Source organism: Delphinapterus leucas, chromosome 16, assembly GCF_059928025.1.
Source record: "Delphinapterus leucas isolate spDelLeu-1000000601 "Yukka" chromosome 16, BTC_Dleu_Yukka2, whole genome shotgun sequence".
In the NCBI taxonomy this organism is placed as follows: domain Eukaryota; kingdom Metazoa; phylum Chordata; class Mammalia; order Artiodactyla; family Monodontidae; genus Delphinapterus; species Delphinapterus leucas.
Genome location: NC_143144.1, coordinates 28,185,219 through 28,204,829, shown reverse-complemented (window position 1 = coordinate 28,204,829; position 19,611 = coordinate 28,185,219). Strand labels below are relative to the sequence as shown.

Sequence of the window (19,611 nt, the reverse complement as noted above, 5' to 3'; positions counted from 1 at the left end):
CTCACCGGATTGGGTGAGGTTTAAGCACTTTCTCGCATTCATCGTTTTAGTTAATCCTCTCGCCAATCCTCTGAAGGTACTTAGCAGTGCCATTCCTATTTATACACTTGGCCCTTCAATTATGATGCCTGGCTTTAATCAGACTTGGTTCTAAGTTACTTTTTTCCCCCCGCCCCCTCCTCCCCACCAAGTGACTTTTAGCTGTTTACAAAACTCAACCCAAAGATGAACCACTCATTCTCAAGGCATTTACACATGAGCTCCAAGAAGTGTCTCTGGTAATGGAAGCATAACTTGGACAAGCTTGTAGTTCATAAGATGACTACTATGGAGAAGCAATATTTAGTGTGTGCTAATCACTTATCACAGATGTTTGGAATCTTCCCATTTATCTCTGCATGACTGGTTCTTTTTCTTCTACTGAGTCCCAGTTCATGTCAGAGAGGACTTCCCTGACTTCCATCCAAACCACCACCAACCTGTTTTATTTTCTTCAGAGTACCTATCATAGTCTGGATTATCTTGTTCATTTATTGTTTGTTTACAGCCTTACCCCCCAACACCCATTTAAAATGTAAGCATCATGAGAGAAGGGACCTTGTCTATCTTGTTCAGTGCTGTATCCCCAAGGCCTAGAGTAGTGCCAATAAGTACTTGTTAAATGAACAAATGTTTGAAATATTTTTGCAAGTCTCCAGCTTTACCATCTTCAACCCAGAAATAAAACCAAGCAGAAGACAATGTTTAAAAAGAAGCCATTTATTATACAAAATTAAACCTGTGATAATCGAAGAAGCAACTCAGGAATAATAAAGGCATCAGCCCCATGCTCCACCCCCACTGCAGCAACACAAATAAAGCTAATTCCTATCAGAACTTCTACCACCAATAACCCCAAGTCTGCTACTGTATACAGAGCAGGCTGGGCCCCAATCCAGAGAAAATTCACATTGCTTGCTTTCTCCACAGAGAAAGTGAAGCCTTTAGTTAGATAGCCATGTGGCTATTCCTGGTTCTGCTTTCCCTTGTAGAAATGTAGCACCTGGTTTTGAATACTTTTATGGTAAGAGGAATAAAGGAGAAAGTCTGGGAAGCACTGACCACAAAGCAGGCATGAGTCTCCAGCCACAATCATTCATAAAAAACTGGCCTACTTTGTACATAAAAGTGCTAAGGTAATGCCAGTGTGAACTGTTGTAATTAGACAGGAGAGGTAGGGATGATTCTACACCTTGCATAACCATCACCTACCCTTTTCATTGCACATAATGAAATTTGAGTCCTAACCTTATTTTGCACTTGGGTAATAATGTATTTTGCACTATATAAACTAGCATCTGCATTTAAATAGATTGCAAGTTTAGAAATCAGAGTCCTGAATTTGGCTTCTTTTGTGAGAGTCCTTAGTATATCAAATTTTAACATAATTATTTTCGAAGGTCTGTCTTTCTCTCTTATTCTTTTCTGCAAAAGTCCAAACAGAAAACTTTCCATGCTGTTATGAAGGGCATTGTTTATTAAATAAAATGAAAAAAGGGGAGTTCCCCAGTGGTTGGGCCTCTGTGCTTTCACTGCCGAGGGCCCGGGTTCAGTCCCCGGTCCGGGAACTGAGGTCCCACAAGCCATGCAGCACAGCCAAAAAAAAAAAAAAAAAAGGAAAAGAAAAAAGAACCACCCTGGCAGTGAAACCCAGCCTAAATTATAGCTTTGCTTGGCCACATCTTTAGGACCCTAGTTGTTGAAGCATCTCATATATAAACAATATATGAGCACCCCATATATATAAATGTTTATTGCGAGGTCTGTTGCAGAATTTCCATTTTGCAGTATATTATATAGTTTCACGTCAACCAAAAATGGTAAATTCTCTGTAAATCTTCACCCCATTCCAAGCAGGTGCCATTATTTTTTTAAATAAATACTTGATGTTAGCTTTGATCTAGCTCTAAAGAGCTAGATTTCCTAAATTTAAAAACAAGCTGGTGGGCTTCTCTGGTGGCACAGTGGTTAAGAATCTGCCTGCCAATGCAGGGCACACGGGTTCAATCCCTGGCCCCGGGAAGATCCCACATGCCGTGGAGCAGCTAAGCCCGTGCGCCACAACTACTGAGCCTGCGCTCTAGAGCCCCTGTGCCACAACTACAGCTACTGAAGCCGAGCCCATGCTCTGCAACAAGAGAAGCCACCGCAATAAGAAGCCACCACAATGAGAAGCCCGCTCATCACAACAAAGAGTAGCCTCCGCTCGCTGCAACTGGAGAAAGCCTGCACACAGCAACGAAGAAACAACACAGCCAAAAATAAAAACAAATATGGGCTTCCCTGGTGGCGCAGTGGTTGAGAGTCCACCTGCCAATGCAGGCGACAGGGGTTCGTGCCCCGGTCTGGTAAGATCCCACATGCCACGGAGCAGCTGAGCCCATGAGCCATGGCCGCTGAGCCTGCGCATCTGCAGCCTGTGCTCCGCAAAGGGAGAGGCCACAACAGTGAGAGGTCCGCGTACCGCAAAAAAAATAAAATAAAAAAATTAATTTTAAAAAAAACTGGTATATCACACACAGAACAGCTTAGCAGTCTGCTCAAAATATTAAAAACGCTCAACATCATTAATCATTAGAGAAATGCAAATAAAACTACAATGAGATATCATCTCGCACCAGTCAGGATGGCCATCATCAAAAAATCTAGAAACAATAAATGCTGGAGAGGGTGTGGAGAAAAGGGAACACTCTTGCACTGCTGGTGGGAATGTGAATTGGTACAGCCACTATGGAGAACAGTATGGAGGTTCCTTAAAAAACTACAAATAGAACTACCATATGACCCAGCAATCTCACTACTGGGCATATACCCTGAGAAAACCATAATTCAAAAAGAGCCATGTACCAAAATGTTCATTGCAGCTCTATTTACAATAGCCCGGAGATGGAAACAACCTAAGTGTCCATCATTGGATGGATGGATAAAGAAGATGTGGCACATATATACAACGTTATATTACTCAGCCATAAAAAGAAACGAAATTGAGCTATTTGTAATGAGGTGGATAGACCTAGAGTCTGTCATACAGAGTGAAGTAAGTCAGAAAGAGAAAGACAAATACCGTATGCTAACACATATATATGGAATTTAAGAAAAAAAAAATGTCATGAAGAACCTAGGGATAAGACAGGAATAAAGACACAGACCTACTAGAGAATGGACTTGAGGATATGGGGAGGGGGAAGGGTAAGCTGTGACAAAGGGAGAGAGAGGCATGGACATATATACACTACCAAGCGTAACGTAGATAGCTAGTGGGAAGCAGCCACATAGCACAGGGAGATCAGCTCGGTGCTTTGTGAGCGCCTGGAGGGGTGGGATAGGGAGGGTGGGAGGGAGGGAGACGCAAGAGGGAAGAGATATGGGAACGCGTATATGTATGGCTGATTCACTTTGTTATGGAGCAGAAACCAACACACCATTGTAAAGTAATTATACTCCAATAAAGATGTAAAAAAAAATTAAAACCCAACAAAACCTTATAGAAGGACAAGATTCTATTATACATAGTCTGTACTGAAGTCATAAGCATCATCTTCCTCTTCAGTCTTTACAACTATATATATATATGTTTGTAAATTAATGTGTGTATATATACATACATACACACACACTAATTTAAACCAGACATATTGATAAGCTATGGAACTTCTCTAGTGATAACTCATTAATACAACATTACAACCAGGGTAGTTCTAAGATCCAAGGTATTCTTTCTTGTTCCACTGCCCCAGAAAAAGCAAATGGTCTCCCTGTCCATTAAGCTGTATGTTTAAACCACAGCAATAGAAGGGTCTTACCTCCCTAAATCTGACTAACAACTTTTTATTTAGCCAGCCACTTGTGATGGCTTAAATGTCTTGCTTCGCTTCTCATGCCCTTGAGCTTAGGTGGGTGGGCTCCATCAAAATGTAGTCTCAGTAAGTACTATAAAGTTGTGCGTTGTAACAGTAATAGAGTGAATGAAGTTGGAATATTTATCCCACTTAAAGTGAAAAGTGCCACAGAATATGAAAGAATTACTAGAGCTGTATTGCTGGGCTGTTTTTTTCTGCCATAATTTTCATGAGTTTTGGGGGGAAATGGACTTTTGTAGCATATAAAAATAATAGAAGAGTTCATTAGGCAGACAGAAGAGATCAAGGGCTTATAAAAATCTGCACTTAGATTCACATTGGCCTATTTCAACATTTCAAAATCATTATAGCTTTTTCTGCTGTCATTTCCAGCCTGAAACTCCATCTCTAATCTAAAATAGAGCAGGACAATTCATTAAATTGGCATGACATTTATTAGCCACTGAATCTTTCTACTCATGAGTGGAGAAGGAATTTCAGATATGCCCTAGATAAGAAGCAAACCAGCAGTAAGAAAAGCTGTCAAATCTACAGGCAGTTTAATGCTGGGGAAAATGAATGTGGGAATGGTGGCAAGGCTACTCCGTCTCCATCAGAAATTGTGGAAAACCAGGAAAGAAAAAGCCATTCAAAATGAAAAGGTTGACATGAAAAGCAAAGTAAATGATATAAAAAATACAACTCCAGAGAGCCAGAATACAACCCCCCAGGAGTTTTGCTTCACCACCAACATAACAGTTTATAAAGCAAGAGATGAGGAAAAGAGATTGGGAAAGGTACTGAATAATGAATGGTTTGAGGAATAGCACAGTAGTTTTCTAAAGATGCTAAACCTGGCCCATCTTACCTCATTCACAGCCAAGTACTAACATGTTGTCCCAATCACGACTGAGAGGATGATACGGCTAGAGAAATAAGCAGTTCTTTAAAATTTTTGTTGATCAGCACCTTTAATCAAATGGGTGTTTCAGGCTTCTGGTTCCCACTAAACCAAGAACTGGATGCCTCCATCTCTCCATGAGGAGAGGCCCTATTACCATAGGCTGAGACCCTGGCTACACATCTTTAGGATAAAATATCAGTAGATATAACTTATTCTTTGAACTCATGGTAAGACAGTGCTCATTAAGAACTTGCGTAGCAGATACCCTTCATGTCCCACGCTAGAATAAGGACTTCCATCTCCTTAGCTCTATCAAGTTAAGGACTCTTGCAAGAGTAATTAGAGGTTTTGGTTCCTTTTCATGAAGATCTCAGTTAGGTAATCCCAAAATTTCCTCTGCAGTGTTTCATTGTTGTGGATCATGGCAGTGAGAGCTTCCCCCTGGTCCAGGCCTTGCCAGTAATCTTGCAGCCACATCTCCTTCCAGCTGAAACATCAAAATGGGAGTTGGATTACGGAACCTCAGCACAGCTATGAGTCCTACCTTTCTCTGAATGGCCAAAGAAATCTTAAGCAGATACAGTGGTTTATGGCTAGGACGAGGGATCCGCTTTGAGGGAAGGAAATGTGAAGTAAACCCAGTATTAGTCCAAGTGACAGGCAGTAAGCCACAAACACAAATTTATCACACAACACCACCCCCTCCCCCAATGAGTTAAATTTCCTGACTTGCCTGCTCTTGGTCCCTAAATGTGGAGGGAATTAAGAGGCAGGCAGGACAGGGGCCAAACTATGGACACAGTAATCTCCCTAAGAAAAGCAAGGGGGCATATTTAGATGGTTACCTTTCATGTTACACCTATTTCAATAATCAAAATGAAAGTGCAATAGTATCCAGTGTCTTGATGAGACAGAACCTGAATGTTTCTCTTTTTTTAATGTGTTACACTTTTCCTCTGACAAATCATAATATTATGTTCAGCACAAACTAGATACAAATTACTTGATGTAAATTACTGGATACAAATTACCTCCACTCCCAGGACCAAACTGTGCCAGCCCTCTGCTGCCATCCACTGTCCAAGGTGATCTCTGCAGGACATTCTAGCAGCCTCTCTTTCTCACGGCTAATAATCTTTTATCACCCCTCCCCCCAACAGGTGTGGTTTGCTGCAAGTGGCTTCAACATTTCCCCACCCCACCTCCCATGCTGACCTTGTTTCCCAATGTCACCACCTTCTGCCACCTACTGCAGTAGCCCCCTCACTTCCCTTCCAATCCACACTGCCCACCATTGTTAATCATCCTTTGAAAGCATCCCTTCTACTCTGTCTAGGACAAACATATAATTTATCATCCAAATCAGGGTAATTTTAAGAGTGAAAGGAGGTGCTGTTAATAGTTACACCAGGTTAACAGGTATAAACCCTGATTGTTGCAGACAAACCTCCCTCAGAATACTCTCTTCTGTATCTCTCATCCCCAGCCCCACCATGCTGAAGGTGCTCCATAAATAGCTGAGTTGATTTTCAGGACAGTCCAGCTCCAGAGCCTAGTATTCAGAATATGTACAACCTGGCCCAGCTTTGTCTCTCCCCCATTGCTTCCCTGAACGGGCCCTCTGCTCTAGTTGAAGCTTTTTTTGAACTACTGCAAACATTGTTTACAAAAGCTGATTTTTGTATGTTGTTGCCCTGAATGATATCTCACATCTTTTACTGAGCTTTCGCAGTTTGTCTTATCCCCACAACTAGACTCTTGATACCTTAAAGGCAGAGTGATCCCATGTCATAATTTCCTTATACAACATCCCCTCAGCACCTAGTGCTAATTTATTGCCTGCAGGAAGCAAGTCAGTAAATCATTTGATTTGACAGCCACAGGAGACCCCAGCTACCCTTACCTGTCATTCTCAGGAATCTCTTCCACACTGCCAAAGCCAGGTGTGGGCACTGGGCAGTCCATGTGTGAGGGCTGGGCAATATGAGGCTCAGGGACAGGGATGTCCCCAGGAGAGGCTGCATGGGCCTTCTCGGCATCCAGCCGAGCCAGTTCGTGGTCACAGACGAAACACTCGAAGCCGTTAAGGTAGTTAGGCAGTAAAGGATCATTCACTCCCCACTCCCGCTGCTTCAGACTATCCAGAAGGAACTGGTTGGTGATGCCCCCAGGTTGCTTGTATGCCAGGTATTTCATATATTCCTCATCATTTTTGTCCAGAAAGTCAATAAACTCTGCCAGCTTCTGCGGCGACTCAAAGTCGTCAATGAGGATGATGGAGTGATTGTTGGGCACCCAGTCCCTCACAGAGGGAGAGCCGCGGTACACAGGCACAGCACCGAGGTGCATGGGGCGCCACAGTTTTTCCGTCATGTAGTCGTCACAGATGGCATTTTCGAGGGCCAAATGAAACTTATAGCGGGACAAGAAGGCCAAGAGTTCTGGATCCTCAGTGGTGGCTGTGGCTGTGTCCTGTAGCCGCGGCGTGGGCAGCTCCCGATTCTTCAGGCATTTCCCATATGAGTCCACCTGAGTGGGGTACAGCACGCCGTCAAGAGGGTATGGGTAGCGTATATATGGACATATATACACTACCAAAGGTAAAACAGATAGCTAGTGGGAAGCAGTCGCATAGCACAGGGAGATCAGCTCGGTGCTTTGTGACCAGCTAGAGGGGTGGGATAGGGAGGGTGGGAGGGAGGGAGACGCAAGAGATATACGGGGATATATGTATATGTATAACTGATTCACTTTGTTATAAAGCAGAAACTAACACACCATTGTAAAGCAACTATACTCCAGTAAAAATGTTAAAAAAAAAAAAAAAAAGAAGATATGTCACGTCGGCCTGGACACCAGGGGTCGCGGCCTCAGCCCGGCGCGCCACCCTCCCCTTCCCGCCCCGCCCTCACCCACCGGGATGTAGCGCATGAGCTCGCGCACGTAGCGGTCCCGGTCCGCAGGCACGTCGCAGTGGGACTGCAGGTAGAGCAGCGGCGCGTAGCCCCGGCGGCGCCAGTCCGTGCGTTCCGGGAGCGGAGGCGCCGCGCGGCGCAGATAGGCGGTCCCGGGCAGCCACTGCAGCGGCAGCGGGTAGTCCGAGTGACGGCTGAAGGTGGCGGTAAGATTGAAGAGGCGGATGCCCGGACTGTGGCTCAGCAAGAAGTTGTTGAGGGGCGACTCCTCGTGCAGGAGCGCCCAGCTCTGGTGCGCCAAGCGCGGCAGCGGCGCTTCGGACGCGCGGAAGTCAGTGCCGTAGAAGAGCAGTGCGCGCGTCCGCGAGTCTCCCCGCACCCGTCGGTCCCGGGACGCCACGCACGCGCCGCGCGCGCACTCGATGCGCTCCGAGTCGCCCGGGAAGTGAGGGAACAGCCCTGGGCTCCACCATAGCAGCACTGGCAGGTCCACCGCCTCCCCCCTCCCCGGCCGCGGGGTCCCTGGACCGCGCGCCACCCCCACTGCGCCCAGCGCGGAGGGAGGCCGGAAAACTGCGCCGTCCCACGGCTCCGCCCACTCCACCTCCCCGCTGGTCTCCCCCTCCGCCACGGGCCTTGAGCCGCTGGCCGCACAGACACTAAGCACTCCCAGGGCGGCAAACACAGCCCCCGTGCGGCCGGCCCCCATGTCTACTCTGACAGCCGAAGCCCCTCAGCAACAGGCCCCGCCTCGCGGTGAGTCGCGACGCGACGAGGTCCTACGCCACAGGGGCACATGGCGCATGTGCAGCTCAGTGGCCACCTCAGCCGGCCACTTCGCGGGAGCCGCTAATCCTGGCAGGAAGTACTGCAAGGAAAGTGATACGTCGCAGATAAAACGGAGGCTGCTGGTTACATCTTAATTTATTTTATTTCTTTACAAATTAAAGATGCATTGAAAAATAAACCAACGAAGAGAAATGAGAGGTCCAGAGCAGGGGCGTCCCGGGCTGGGGGCAGGCAAGCCTGGCCACCATCAAGCCTAGCCCTTGTCCTGCCCCAGCTAGGTGGGGTTGGAAGATAACTGTCAGCCACTCTGTCAGTACGAAAGCCTGAGTGGTGTCCTAGCAGGAAAGACTAGCCACCTCTGCCTCTCTCTCCAACAACCTCCAGCTTGGAGAGCAGTGCTTCCAGCGGGAGCTCAGAGTGGGATACGGGCTGGCTCTGTGAGGTATTGCAAGTCGATGGCCAGGCTCCCTACAGAACCATCCAGTGTTGGGGCCTCTCCAGCTGGAAAGGAGACTGATACCGCTACCAGGTCTTAATATAATTTGCAACTCTGTTCCCAGGCTCGTTCATTTCTGATTACGTGCCTCTATTCACCAAGTGATCACCAATCATTTCAGGAGAGAGAAAGATCAGTGGAAGAGAGCAAGAAAGCTAATCAACCACCCTCAGTCACTCTGAGTTGGCTGTTGACTTCCAGGCCCAAGAAGACTGACCACTTTTCTCTCTACCATCTATGGTCTATACCCCAGCTCTTGTGCACCTGTAAGTATGTTTATCCCTAATATAGGAAGTTGTTGATGACAATGAGCTGACTTCGCAGCCCCTCCCCCTGTAATACCCTGGGATCCTCACTCCTTCCTGTCTGCCCTTCTCTTCTTGGAGGCTGGTCCAAAGGGACACATAATATTATCAGGGTCTGGGTGGCTCCAAATCCCCCAACACCAAATCATATACAGTGAACTGAGAAACTACATTCATTACGACAGGATTAGCAGGAAAATGGTAAAGTGAGGGGACAGGGGCACCTTCCAACAGCAGGACATGACAGAGTGGTAGGATACTTGAGCCCAGAAAGAAGGTGTCTCCTTATACCTCCCCCTCCCCCCAAAGAGACTGAGGTCAGCTTATATGACTTATAATATATGGAACTGTCCCAATTTCTCTGCTGTCCTGGGGTACTTTCTGGAAGCTGGCCTGGACCCTATGCTGTTTACCACATGCTCTAGCTCAGTAGCTGCCGAATCTCCTTGTGCATATGACAGAGAAAGTCCACATAGGATGCTCCGCCGCTCAGGCTCTTGTCTTCCACCAGGAAGTGTTTGAACAGTGTCTCCAGCTTGTCCTCTTGTTTCACCACAATAAGCTACGGCCAGAACACAGGGTCATGAGGCAGGGCTAAAGGGAATTAAACATGCCCTAAAATCCCATTATCTAGTCACTTACTCCCCATCCCCCTTCCCAGTGAGGACTTGACAAGGTAAGAAATCCAGGTTCGGATCAGTGTTACCTTCATGTACCGCGATCTCTGTGCCCTCAAACTGTCAATGAGGCCTTGCACCTTCTTGGACAGTAGATTATCCAGAACTGGCAGAACACTCTGGAACACAAAATTCATTTATCCTTATGGTAAGGTATGCTGAATCCAGAAGTGAAGATGGGACAGCACAGATTTATGCATTATCTGAAATATGGAAGCCTGTGAAGAATGACAGCACCCTCCCTCTCTAAGTGTACCCTGCTATTTAAGGGAATGAGCACACTTTTCTTGGCTCCTAACTCATATCACAGAGTCTACTTCCACACCCACATTCTCCTTGACTCCCTGCCCTCACCAAGCCACTGGTGATCTGACTGAAGGAGGAGACACCGAAGAGGCTCTGGACAACACCCTGTTGGACACTTGCTCCCACCCAGAGGAAGAGGTTGAGCCCATTCTCCAGCAAATATATATCCCCGTTGCTTAGACGCTCTTCAGATGCTCGAACTGCTGGTGGTTCAGTGGTATTCTCAATGGGAGACTTTGTCTAGACAAAAGGAAGGGGGCAAACGGTTACCAAGGACCATAAGACTCGTTTGCCCACCCACACCCCCATCCTTCATCCCCATACACAAGAAATTTCAGAAAGCTAAGCACCTGAGTAACTCTCAGTATGAAATTATTACATCAGATAAGATAGGTAAAATATTCATGAGTGTCAGACACAGATAATATTAATCCTTCCCTTCCTCCTCCTATGATGTCCCTTTCTCACTACAATGTCTCACACTCCAGCACTCAGTCGCACCAACGGTAGGAGCCGAGGATAGAAGAAGACATTGGTCTCAGCCACATCCATGGAGGTAACCAGCTGTCGGACGTAGGCCCGGTCATCAGTAGTGACTTCAGCTCCAGGCTGCAGGACATCACTCTTCAATACACAGTTCAGGTAAACTGGGAGTAGCTTCATGCACTCAGGAAGGATCAACTAAGGGGGTTATCAAAACAAAGTCAATAATCATGAGAAATCCCTCCCAATGCAAAAATGTATCCCAACAACTCCTCCACCAATATGCTTTCCCTACCTGTCCTGCAGAGGAGGGGCTGGCACAGTTCTTTCTGTAACAGGCCAAGATCTGGGCACACTGAGTGATAAGAGTGTCACGAACAGTCTTCACAGGGCTGCTCAGGACCCCCCGGTATGCTGGATGGGAAAGGGAGACAGCACAGTCACTGGTCAGCCACTCCATCACATGTGCCTTCCCACCATCACACCCACTCAGGAATGCTGAATTGTTGACCATCCTGGACCTTTCTCTTAGCCCCAATCCCACCCAGCCCTGCCTCTGCCCTCACCAAACTTGGCCATGTAGTTGATGAGCGTGTCAGTCTCACAGTTTCGATACAGATCAGCCAGCTGAGTGCAGCAGTTGAGGGCCAGGTTGTGGATGCGGAGCCGTCGCTGCCCTGCACAGCTGGTGTAGAGCAGGGCACACTAGGGGAAGCGAGAAAGGGGGAATTCACACCCCTCCCTCAGCATAGCCCTTCGAAAACTGCCTCTGCTATATTATTAAACTAGAAGACAGACAGGAGCCATCCCTTCTCCAGTCTCTTCTAGTCTTCTCTACCCATCCCTCACCCGCTTCCCTACAGCCTATTTATATCCAGTGAAATGACCGCGGACACTTCTTCCCCAACCCCTGCCTCCTGTCCCCTACCTGCAGGAGGGCTCCATTCTCTTCATTGAGCCGATCGTCATGCTTGAACTCCACAGTCACCGTCTTGTCCCCATCCAGCCCAGCCAGCTCCACATCTGTTGTGTTGTTCATGTAGAAAGCCCCAAAGAAATCTACAGCACGGATACCTGAGGCCACATGGACAGCGCTAAAGGTATGACAGGTGCCTCCCTCCAGACTGAGCCCCCCCACCTGCTCTTCTCCAACTAGGACTGACCAGTGCTTGTCCGGACCCGCATCACAGCATCAAAGCCAACGACCTTCTGTACATCCCGACGCAGGTCACTCAGGAACCGTTCCTGGTCATTTTCCACCTGCATCCCCCCAGGCTCAGAGTCACATCACTGACTACATATAAACAATCTCCCTGCACCCCCTCCACTCTACAAGCCTGCAGAATCATAACGACAGTAACAGTGAAGATAATGATGTTGATGATAGCTTTTAAGCACTTATTACATATTACATGCCAGGTATCCCATTAAGTGCCTTACATATAATTACTTAATCCTGATGACAGATCCTAATTAATAACTATAAAAATCCCATTTTGTAGATGAAGAAACAAAGGAGAGAATAATTAAGTAATTTATCCTAGGTCACACAGCTGGTAAATAGTAGGGCCAGAATATCAACCCGGGACTGATTCCAAGCCCCGTGCTCCTGACTGCCACACTCTCTTCTGTACACTGTGCAGTCTTCTCCTCCAACGCTATTCCTATTAATGAGTCAGCAGCTAAGGGGCCACTCCACATGCAGGCAGGCATTCCCAGTCCTGCTTCCACCTGCCACCCAGAGTCCCATGCCGTACCTGAAAGCAAGCGTATTTATAGACAGAGCCACCAGTGAGCTGGGGTACAACAGAGAGCGTGGCCACATCCACATACTGGTTAGGGAAGAGGAAGAGGTCTACGCAGCAGCCTTGGGCCACACACTCTTTGGCCAGGGTCTGATAGGCACCTGTCTGAGGCTGGAACAGAGTCTGGGGAAGAACAGAAAAAAATGTTCAAAGATCCCAGTTCCACCCTGCTTGAGAACTGTATATGCTGTATATGTAATGTGGGATATTCAAGGACATGTAAGACTTCAGATCTACCTCTCAGTTTGCAATAGTAACAGAACAGTCTCTTAAAAAAAAAAAAAGTCTACCAAGGGCTTTGGGATGGGGTAGAGGTGTGGGAGCAGTGGAGAAGGTTGGCAGTCACGGATGTGACATGTGAAAGGGCAGAGGATCCAGTCCCAGTTCCCCTCAAGAAAGTTAAGAGTACTGCATTGTGAATAGACAGCATGTTCCTCTGTAATAGAAAGTCCTCCCCGCACCTCCCAGTCCCATACCTTCTCCTTGTCTGTGTTGATCAACTTCCTGTCGTCTCTGTTCTTCAGTTTCCCTGGGGCCTCTGCAATGGGCAGGGAGGTGTGGAACAGAAAGAGCTTCCCTGCACACTCAGCAGCCTAGAAAAGAAGAGAGATCTACTTGTCCATTCTTTCCTTTATTCATCCATTATTCATTCATCCCTTCCCTCGTCATTTACTCAGTGCCAACTATGTCAGACAAGCTGACTCACTACACAGCCATCAATCACTGAAGATACAGAGGTTGTATCCTAGGGGGTAAAATGGTCAGAAGACAGTGTTGCAGAGGTGGCTGCCAGGGACTCGAGCCTTACCTTCAGAGCCTCCATCCCAGCCTGGATAACTGGGGCAAATACTGTCTCTGTCTCCCTTGTGTCTGCAAACATTTCTGGAATCTGATCCAATAAGCTGAAGAGATAGGTGATAGGAGGCAATCAAAATTGCTATCCAAATTTCAAATCCCTCAATTCCCTGAAGAGTCATCTGGCCCCCAGACTCTGAGAACTCCTGAGGCACAGCCTCTGTCCATCTGCTGAACCCTCTGCTCAACTCTCTGGCTTTCTGTGGTTGTATCCACCCCACCCCTGCTTTACCCCCACAGTCTAACTCCTACCTGGTGATGACTGCTTGAGACTCATTGATATTGACCAGGAAGCCATCCAGCAGTGGCACAAACATGTCACCCACATCAGATACAACCATCATTTGTGGCTGGGCCAATGAGCTCTTCACATTGTAGAAGTGGAGCACCTTATTATAGGTGACAAAGCCAACGCGGATTGCTGACTCTTCTGCCCCGCCCTCCCTGTAGAAGGTGACATTGTTACCCACGGTTGCCACCTTCTCCACCACCCAACTTCATGACATCAGGATCCATGATGTGCTGAGTTAACCCAGCCACCCACCCCTAAGCCCCCTCCCCAGGCATCATTATCCAAAGGAAGCACCTTGGCTCCTAACTCTCACCTAGGCAGGAAGTCTAACAATGACTTGAGCTCCTCACAGAGGAGCCTAACAAGACCACTCCTGATGGCATTGTAGGAGACGTCAATCATGAAGATGAAGGCAGGAGGGCTGGGGAACTTATTGTTCTGCAAAGGAAGGAAATGTTGGCGGCAGGGGTGGGAGAGGGGTATTAGTAAGCAGGTCAGTTGACTAGAGAGAAGTCAACACCAAAGGGGACAATGACGGGGTGAGGGAAATGACCACAGCAAGTCTTAGCTGTCTCATTGTCCACCCACTGCTGCTCCCCACGCTACCTTCCCTCACCTTGCAGTAATCTACAGTGGCCAAGAATTCATAAGAACCCAGGGACAGCTCAGGACGGTCATAAGCATCCACACGTTTGCCGGTATGATCCAGATGTTGAAAATACTGGGGGGGAACTGTGGGGAGTAGGGCAGAGTGTTACTCAAAGGTCCACGCTCAATCTTAGTTGGGTCCTGGCTGAGCTCACTCTATTGCCCCACATCCCCACAGGCGCCTTATTTCCCCAACTCCTGAACCAACGGACCCTCATCTATCTAACTAGAAAGAGAACAATGAAGATGCAATCCAGATCCCCCCCAACCCCAGCCTCTGTGAACATACCATCGTTGATACAGCTGCAAAAGCAGCACTGGAAGCGCCTCCCTCCCTCAACGAACTGCATGAAAGGGCACATGTATGCTTTGCAGCGATTGCAGCGCAAAGGGCCAGATTCCCCGTGGTCGACAACATACGGTGAAGCCTAAAGAGCAAAGAGGAGGGGCTCAGACATAGAGGGAAGCTACAGCAGGGAGCTATATGTGGCAACAGATGAGGAGGAACAACCTGGAGGAAGAAGGGCATGGCTCAGATACTCTGCCTGGGGAGGGAGCAGAGAGAAGGGGAACGAGGACAAATGTCAAATGTCTCTAAGGAATGTCCCTAAGAGTCTAAATTCTATAGTCCCCTCTCCTTACTCCTCATCTCTAGAATTTCACTTCTTCTGGAAAGAGAAGAGCAACTGTGGAACTGGCCCAAACAAGCCAGGGGCTGACATGGATGTATGAGGAGAAAACCAGAGATTACCCAGGATTCTCATTTCTGGCCCAATCTTCAATCCCCTTCACTCCTGCTCTAGGATCTTGACTCCTACCTCCTTTCCCAACAGAGTATCTATGACATTTGTCCTCTCCAATCCCTGGATTTCTGTGAGCCTACTGATGCCCAGGCAGATGTCACCCTACAGATAAGAGACCAGCAGCCAAGTGTCCAACCATCCCCACTGAGACCCAGGAAAAAAGAAAGAGAAAAACACAGAACAAGACAGAGAAGCAGGATGTAAAGTGAGCCGTGAGTATCCAGTTATAGAGAAATCCACCCCAAGTTCATTAAGCTAGGCATGAATATGAGGGTATCCTACCAAGGCCTGACAGAGCAGCTGCCAAGCTCTCTCTCTTTCAATGCTGATTCCAGGTATTGGGGTGACAGATCATGGCCCAAACCAGGTAAGAGAAGGACTACTGGATCCTAATCTACCTTTTTCCTTAATATGCTGTCCTAACATCTCGACTTACCTGGGATGACAGGACAGCATACAAGAAAAAACAGAATGATGTGCTTCTAATCATCTGGAGATGACCATGCTATGAGAGGTTCCTGCAACCAGCTGTCTTCTCCCCTACAAGTTGGCCTTGACTCTTTCCATAATGTGTTTCCCCTGTGGACTCTGCTCCCATCCAGCAATTTCTTGGGCTTTTACTCTCATCCCTACCACCCCTTCAGGCATGGGCCCTGTGATAGAAAGCTATTGAAGATATTCGCCCCTCCTGCCCAACCAAGACTTCTTCCATTGTGACTGCCAGAATCACATCTAGGAAGAAGTCTCACTCCCCAATCCGTCTCCCTTCCTCCCTTTCATTATACTCTAGTCCCTTCCCTGACTCACCTCTTCTGGGGGCAGCCTTGCCAGCGGCTTGATGACAGCTGCTAGGGGCACCTGAGCCTGCTTAGCCATGTCAGATGTGCAAGGGATATTATAGGATGTGCATCGGATGTATCGGGGACTTGCATTCCCTGAAGAGGAGGTAGAAAAGCTGAGTCAGATCACAGAATCACTCCAGACACTGGCTCTCCATTGCCAATCCACCCCATCATCCCAACAAATGCTAGAGCTGATGGTGGCTTTTTCCCCCTAGAGACCAATGAGGGATTGGTCTCTGATTAAAGACTGACAAAGCCCCATCCATAAGCTGATAATGCTGGAGAAAAAGTCCCCGCAGGGAGTAATTAATGCCCTTCTCACCTTGGTCTTTCACGAGGAAGTTGGTGGTGACTAAGGGTGGCACCTGGCCCCGCACTCCAGTAACAAATGGCTCTGAACCCCGGTTGTTCCTGTCATCCTCAATAACCTGAATCTGTAGGGAAGAGGTGAAATGAATGAAGTGACAGATGAAAAGGGAGTAGCAGGTTGCAGAGAGCCAGGAGAAAGAAACACTGGAGCTGCAGCACAGAAACTAATAATTTGCCAAGGAACACGCCTCATGCACCAGGCCTGCTCTCCTTTAGGAGATCATATAAAATGCTGTAATACCAATCTTCCACTCCACAGTCAGCAGCAACATGCTGGACAGGCAACATTGAGAAAGGGCTTCTTTATGAATCGCCCTGATCCCAATAAATGGTGATCACCCTGTTATAATACCTACTCCAGGAAAGCTCCAGCTCTTATCACAAGCCTGCAAACATGATCAGATTCCACTTCCCTCCCCCATCAAGCCTCTGCCTCCCCTTCTCTTCCCAAGACACATTCTGAATCAGAGCAGGGGAACAGACAACGGTAACCATGTAAAAATGAAATCTACCTGGAATGACTCTACACTCAATGAAAGTAGAAGGGACAGGGTGAGGAGAGGATTACACAGCAGGAAATGATCAGGTAAGGTGAGGAAGCAGATGCTGCCTTATTTTCAGGTAAGCATCAGTGTGTAAATATGGGAGAAGAGGATATTATAGCCCAATCCTCAGTCCCCCACATTTTGACAGACCCAGCAAAGGAAAAAAAAAGATTTTGCAAAGCTGGTGATCAGACCTTCATGCAGGCTGATAACCTTTGGTCAGTTACTTCAAGATGGGTTTGGTAAAACCAGAAAAAGTAAAGGGAGAATAAGACTCTGTATCCCATAGCAGAAAGAGTTGAAGCTTAGAAATATATCAGAGTCAAACAGACTCTCTAGATGAGAAAGTGGCCCACACTTTCCCAAACCAGCTGACCCCTCCCCGTAAGAAATGAGTTTCCCAAATTTGTACATTAGTAGCCACCTACCCACATGTTTCTCTACAACAAGCAGTAGACAAATCAAACCCAAAAGGGAAAGATCTACTGTTCAGTTTTTGTTTTTTTGTTTTTTTTTTTGCGGTACGCGGGCCTCTCACTGTTGTGGCCTCTCCCGTTGCGGAGCACAGGCTCCGGACACGCAGGCTCAGCAGCCATGGCTCACGGGCCCAGCCGCTCCGTGGCACGTGGGATCTTCCCGGACCGGGGCACGAACCCGTGTCCCCTGCATTGAGCAGGCGGACTCTCAACCACTGCGCCACCAGGGAAGCCCCTACTGTTCAGTTTTGTCCTGTTCCATCCTATATCACATGCAGGCTCCTGGAGGAGCCAGCAGGACTAAAACCAAAGCTTAATATGCCATCTGACCCCACCCTTCGATCCTGACCTTCTACCATCCCATACTTAAAGGCACTGCTAACAGCTTGCTACTTCTTCATTATATGGTGACTCGAGGCATGCACATCCTTCTAGCTTGTAAAAGCAAGGGTCTAGAAGGACTAAGGGAAGAGGATGCGGAGGGATGGACATGGTGGATGAGGTGAAGATGAGGTCACAGGCATGCATGGGTGACATTAACACAGGGATGACACACACACACACACACCCTGCACTTACTGGACTAGGAATGGCATCAGGGTCTATTCTGTGTCTGGTTTTCTGCTGAGGAGGCAGCTCATTGAGTTGCTTTTAGTGTTTTAATAATAAAGGCAGCAGGGGAATACAGGGAGGGAGACAAAAGAACAAGAAGCAGATGTTACTTCTCTCAGCCCTGATGAGTTAGACATGAACAGCTAACTCATGGAGTTAGCTCATACTAACTCCATGGAGCCCAGCTCATACTGCTGAAATCAGGCCCCCCCTAGATCAGAAATTCCAAATGTTTCTGGGCCAAAAAAGAGCCTTTAATGGCTCAGGCTATGATGTAGAAAGATAAGGAAGGGGGCAAATAGGAGGCAAGAGGGGTTATACGGAGGGGCTGAATGGGAGAAATTTTAAGAAGGAAGAAGAGGGATGTTCCTTCCAAAAGGCCAAGCCTCCCATGTAAGAACTATTCTTATGCTGAAAGAAGCCTCACATCCAACCAGACTCTCCTTCTTACTAAAGGAGGGAGAAGGAAAGAGGGACTGCTTAATCCTGTAGAGTCCCCCTTTGCCAACTGGGTCCCTCACCATGATAGTTCCCCAAAGGAAGAGGGAAGAGAACAGAATGGAATATGACAATGGCTAAGCATGGTGAGGTAATTGACATAGCAAATGTTGCAGACAGAACTATAAAGTGGCCTCCACTTGGGAATACAGTACCAGCCTCTATTCTGTGTATGATGAGGAAGGCCTGAGTATTCTGATGGCTCTAAGGGTGAGATTCACCCTCTTCCTGGGAGAAGCAACTTCCCCACATCACCCTTGAAATTGTAGATCACTATTCCCCATCCACACAGCAGCAGGCTAACAAACAAAAGTATTGGAGGCTTCCTCCTAAAACACTGTCCAAATAAGGGCAGAGAGAATCCAGAGAGGCTTTCCTTTTCTTACCACCTAACACCAGAGAATTTCCACCAGCTCTACCCGTTAAGAAGACTGCTATCCTACTAGATCTAAGAGGACAAGACGTGGACCCACCCACTACTCCACAGAAGAGCAGAGGTTACCGTGCTCTGTCCAGCAGTGGCAGAATGCAGCACTCAACCCAGAGCTCTACTGATACTGCTGATCACTCCTGGTTTCCCTTCCTTTCCTGCCCAGCTATGAAGTAAAAGTGCCCCCAAAAGACTTCTGGGACTTCAAGTTCTAGTTAAAGAGTCAAAAATTACATCTAGGTTCTACACCTACAAGATGATGAACGAAAAGGAAAATCAGAAAAGGCTAGGCAAACATCTCTTCTAGGTTGACTCACTTATCTGGCAGCCACAAGCACCTTCCCCAGGACCACATAAGTATCTACTTACAGGGCTCGGGATGGCATCAGGGTCCAGGCGCTTAGCAGGCAATGGTTGAGGAGGCCCAGGCTGACTTCCAAAAGCGGCTGCTCCTGGGTAGGGACTTCCATAATTGGACTGAGGGCCCCGGGTTGGTCCAAAGGAACCTAAGAGACAAGGACACAAGGTTGATGAACAAATTATTCCTTCTTTATCTCTTCTTAAGGCCTCACGGAAATTACTAGACTCCTATAAATGTAGGATTGAGAGGTACAGTAATGACCATTCAGAGAAAGCCCACACTATCTGAACTAAGAGAAAAAAAAAATCTTACAAACCCCAGA

General features: G+C 47.5%; 2 protein-coding genes across 6 annotated transcripts in view; both read right to left on the bottom strand.

Annotated features, from left to right (window-relative positions):
* Positions 1–739: 739 nt before the first annotated feature.
* POFUT4 (protein O-fucosyltransferase 4) lies at positions 740–8,447 on the bottom strand. Its single transcript, XM_022590895.3, has 3 exons — positions 7,699–8,447; positions 6,686–7,311; positions 740–5,269 (listed from the first exon to the last, which is right to left on the bottom strand). Exons 1-3 carry the CDS (start codon positions 8,404–8,406, stop codon positions 5,122–5,124), a joined length of 1,482 nt encoding a protein of 493 aa, XP_022446603.2. The 5' UTR covers positions 8,407–8,447; the 3' UTR covers positions 740–5,121.
* Positions 8,448–8,609: 162 nt separating this feature from the next.
* SEC24C (SEC24 homolog C, COPII component) overlaps positions 8,610–19,611 on the bottom strand; it is a 25,377-nt gene continuing 14,375 nt past the window's right edge. For 3 of the 5 annotated variants that reach the window (XM_030759231.2, XM_089897696.1, XM_089897697.1), the window contains 18 exons: positions 19,298–19,434; positions 16,321–16,432; positions 15,964–16,091; positions 14,643–14,781; positions 14,322–14,437; positions 14,019–14,143; positions 13,666–13,857; positions 13,367–13,460; positions 13,035–13,151; positions 12,511–12,681; positions 11,917–12,013; positions 11,682–11,827; positions 11,320–11,458; positions 11,049–11,167; positions 10,772–10,951; positions 10,319–10,510; positions 9,994–10,083; positions 8,610–9,849 (listed from right to left, as the gene is read on the bottom strand). In XM_030759231.2, coding sequence (XP_030615091.1) covers positions 9,709–9,849; positions 9,994–10,083; positions 10,319–10,510; positions 10,772–10,951; positions 11,049–11,167; positions 11,320–11,458; positions 11,682–11,827; positions 11,917–12,013; positions 12,511–12,681; positions 13,035–13,151; positions 13,367–13,460; positions 13,666–13,857; positions 14,019–14,143; positions 14,322–14,437; positions 14,643–14,781; positions 15,964–16,091; positions 16,321–16,432; positions 19,298–19,434 — 2,435 coding nt within the window. In that variant the 3' untranslated portion in view covers positions 8,610–9,708. The remainder of the gene's footprint in view (positions 9,850–9,993; positions 10,084–10,318; positions 10,511–10,771; positions 10,952–11,048; positions 11,168–11,319; positions 11,459–11,681; positions 11,828–11,916; positions 12,014–12,510; positions 12,682–13,034; positions 13,152–13,366; positions 13,461–13,665; positions 13,858–14,018; positions 14,144–14,321; positions 14,438–14,642; positions 14,782–15,963; positions 16,092–16,320; positions 16,433–19,297; positions 19,435–19,611) is intronic. The other 2 variants (XM_089897698.1, XM_089897699.1) reach the window with 2 other exon arrangements.

Excerpts from the sequence above, each read along its gene's own strand:
- POFUT4 (XM_022590895.3), bottom strand. The coding sequence starts at position 8,406 with ATGGGGGCCGGCCGCACGGGGGCTGTGTTTGCCGCCCTGGGAGTGCTT. Across the intron at positions 7,312-7,698 it reads AGCTCATGCGCTACATCCCG|GTGGACTCATATGGGAAATG; the intron begins GTGGGTGAGGGC and ends TACCCCACTCAG. Across the intron at positions 5,270-6,685 it reads GAGATTCCTGAGAATGACAG|CTGGAAGGAGATGTGGCTGC; the intron begins GTAAGGGTAGCT and ends TTGATGTTTCAG.